Raw genomic sequence first — 2,886 nt, 5'->3', positions numbered from 1 at the left:
ATAGTTAATATCATAAGCATTAGTATATTCATCTTTGGGGAATCCTAAAAAGAGAAATCAAATACAATGGGTTACAGTAATTAATTTATAAATCGTTTCACTGTGGGAATAAGGGGTTACTTTATTGCTTTCTCGAGATAGGCAGTTCAGTCAATTAAGGAATTCTGCCTATTTCTTGCATTTGAAGCCGGAGAAAACTACGGGAGACAAGTAAATGTGTATATATATGTGCCTCCCTTGCTTTATTGAGCATCTCGGGCCATAAACGTAAGGCTACAGCATGGTCGCGTCGCCAATGAACTCGCTCCTCAAAGCCTGCGAGTTTATTGCCATCAGTATTCATGAGGCTGGGCGTACCCACGAGGAATAGAAACAACAGCGAACATTAAAATAAAATCTATTACCAGGCCGGCGCGATTCTGAGCCCGGCTCAAGCGGTCTGCCCGGGGAGCTGGCAGTGTGTGGCGGGGACAGGGGAGCTGTCACCTGGGGCTGGTGACAAGGGGTGCGGGCTCCCGGCGGGCCCGGGGAGCCCCCTCGGGCAGCAGCCCCTGCGCTCGGTGCGGCCGAGCAAGCAGCAGGGCAGCGCCGGCACCGGCTGCTGCAGCGCCTCGGTAGCGGGAGTCACGGTCAGGCGGCAATTTTTAGCGATGTTTTAGAAGTTAGCCTAAAGTTAGCTCTTGAGAAGAAAAAAAAAAAAAAAAAAAAAAAAAGTCCTGAGAAGAAAAGTTTTTCCTCCGGGACTTGATAAGTGACATTCCAAACGGTGCTCCACAAAAACCCCTCTTGTCCTTCTTCTCCCCTCTCCTGAAAGATCAGACTTGGCTGCACCTCCCTAAGGAGGCAGCTGCCCCCGGGGAGCAGCGGGGAGCGGGCGGGGCAGCAGCAGCACAGCCGCCCCAGGAGCAGCAGCAGCAGCCGCCGCCTCCTCCCCGGGGTCGGGAGAGCCCGCCAGCCCCGTCCCTCGGGCGGCCGTCCCCCGGGCGGACTCAGTGATGGGGCGAGGAGCCCCTGGCAGGGGGTGTGTCTCCAGCCGGGCGGGACTGTCTCCCCCCGAGGAGGATCCAGTGGGATGCATATCGCAGGCTGCCGAGACGGCGCGCCCGCCCCCATCCCAGGGGTCAGAAGACACCTCGGAGGTGGGACCCTAGGGACTCCTACAGGTCCTCACCTCCTCAGCCTCCGGCTAGCGCTGGGGGTGGAGGTGGGAGAAAGGCTGAATTCTCTGCCTTTCTGGCCTTAAAAAATAAGCCAGTGAACAGAAGGGGTCGTTTGAAAAGTGCTAGTGGGGGCTGATGTCCTCCATCCAAGGAGAAGGTCTCGCCCAGCAGCGCCTGCCATAGCCACAGCATGTTCCCGTTCCTCTGGTTCGGAACTGAACCCGTTCCCTGCCCTGGCTGTCTGCAGTCCCTGCCTGCCCTCGCTGCCCCTGCCAGCCCAGAAGTTAAAGACCCGGGCGCAGACGCAAAGCGAGTGCCCGGTGGTACGTGGGCAGGAGGGCAGGTCACCGCTTAGCCTGGAAACCCTCCCCTGGCCGCCTGTGCCACCGCTCGCACAGTTTTCCCTTCTCGCACGGTTTTCCCTTCTCGCACAGTTTTCCCTTTACTCAGCCTTTTCCTTCGGGAAACCTGATAAACTTGCTCTGACAGCATCCTGTAGAGTGGGGTTCGCCAGAGGCACACTGATAAGCACCCACGCATCCCAAACGGAACAGCATCCCTCGCGTTCCTCCACGGGCCGAGACGTGATCCCAGTAATCCGCCCCCCTGCCCCGCCGAGCTCGGCCCAGGAGCACCGCGGCTCTGGGCTGGACCTCGCCATGGTCGGGAACGGCAGGGCAGCCTGCTCGGCTCGGGCCTTGCTCCTGGAGCTGGGCGCTTTTCAGCAGCTTTGGACAAAAACCCTGATGTCTCCCACTTCCTTACTCCCCCATCCCTTTCCCAGGAGCGTTTTCCTTTACAATGGATGCTAGCTGAGAAGTGGCTAGAAAAAACTCATGGCTTAAAAAAAAAAAAAAAAAAAAAAAAAAAAAAAAAAAAAAAAAAAAAAAAAGTCGATAAATACACATAAAGTATTGTTTGTGGATTCTGATACAATGATTTCGATAAATAAGGAGAGCCCAATCCCAGTTTCAAGTTCACCCCCTTCAGAGATGAAGTTGCATTTCGCTACCCCAGGAGACACGGTAATGGATGGAGACCTGGCTCCCTCTCGCACAAGTAATTGGCAGACGTTCCCTCCTTCCTCCTGGACTGGCTGGGGAGCTTGGGAAAGGCTTATGAAGACAAATGTTTCTTCACTTGGGGTTGTGGTGTGCGCTGTTGTGCGCGCCTGTGTGCTTTCCTGCGTGACCTTTCGGCGGTGTTTATGCGCATAAATAAGAGGCGCTCAGGAGAAAAGGAACAATTCCCATGCACTCACTCCCGGGCTGTCACATCCCTGATCCAAACCCCTCGCTGCCTCTCCCCGCTGCCTGCTTGCCTGCAGCCCTGCGGAAACAAGCAAGGCAGCATCTGATCGGTCACCGAGGGACGGCTCCAGAGGGCCCCAAGGGACAGACAGGATTCACCTTGGGCCGCTCGCTAAGGATTCGAGCTACTCTCGCAGGCGCGGTAGCAGATTGGCTCCTTCCGTAGTTTTGCCTCAGGCTCCATAAGCAGCTACAAGAAAAAAAAAATAGAATCTACTCGAAAACGGGACAGAAATCCCAAATCACTCATAATACCAACAGTGTCACTCCTCAGCTGATTCAAAGGCAAGAGTATTCTAAGAATAAACCACAGAACAGGGAGGGAAAAAAGAGGAAGGAAGGGAGAGGGAAGAGAGAGAGAAAGAGAGAGAGAGAAAGAGAGAAAAGAGAGAAAAGAGAGAAAAGAGAGAAAAGAA

At 54.6% G+C, this 2,886-nt stretch overlaps 1 protein-coding gene across 1 annotated transcript in view; it reads left to right on the top strand.

Annotated features, from left to right (window-relative positions):
* The first annotated feature begins 280 nt into the window (after window positions 1-280).
* POU4F1 (POU class 4 homeobox 1) overlaps window positions 281-2,886 on the top strand; it is a 6,196-nt gene continuing 3,590 nt past the window's right edge. Inside the window, exons 1-2 of the mRNA XM_063150339.1 lie at window positions 281-353; window positions 904-985. Coding sequence (XP_063006409.1) covers window positions 281-353; window positions 904-985 — 155 coding nt within the window. The remainder of the gene's footprint in view (window positions 354-903; window positions 986-2,886) is intronic.

Source organism: Melospiza melodia, chromosome 2 (genome assembly GCF_035770615.1).
Source record: "Melospiza melodia melodia isolate bMelMel2 chromosome 2, bMelMel2.pri, whole genome shotgun sequence".
Classification (NCBI taxonomy): Eukaryota; Metazoa; Chordata; class Aves; order Passeriformes; family Passerellidae; genus Melospiza; species Melospiza melodia.
This window is presented reverse-complemented; position numbering and strand designations above follow the sequence as displayed.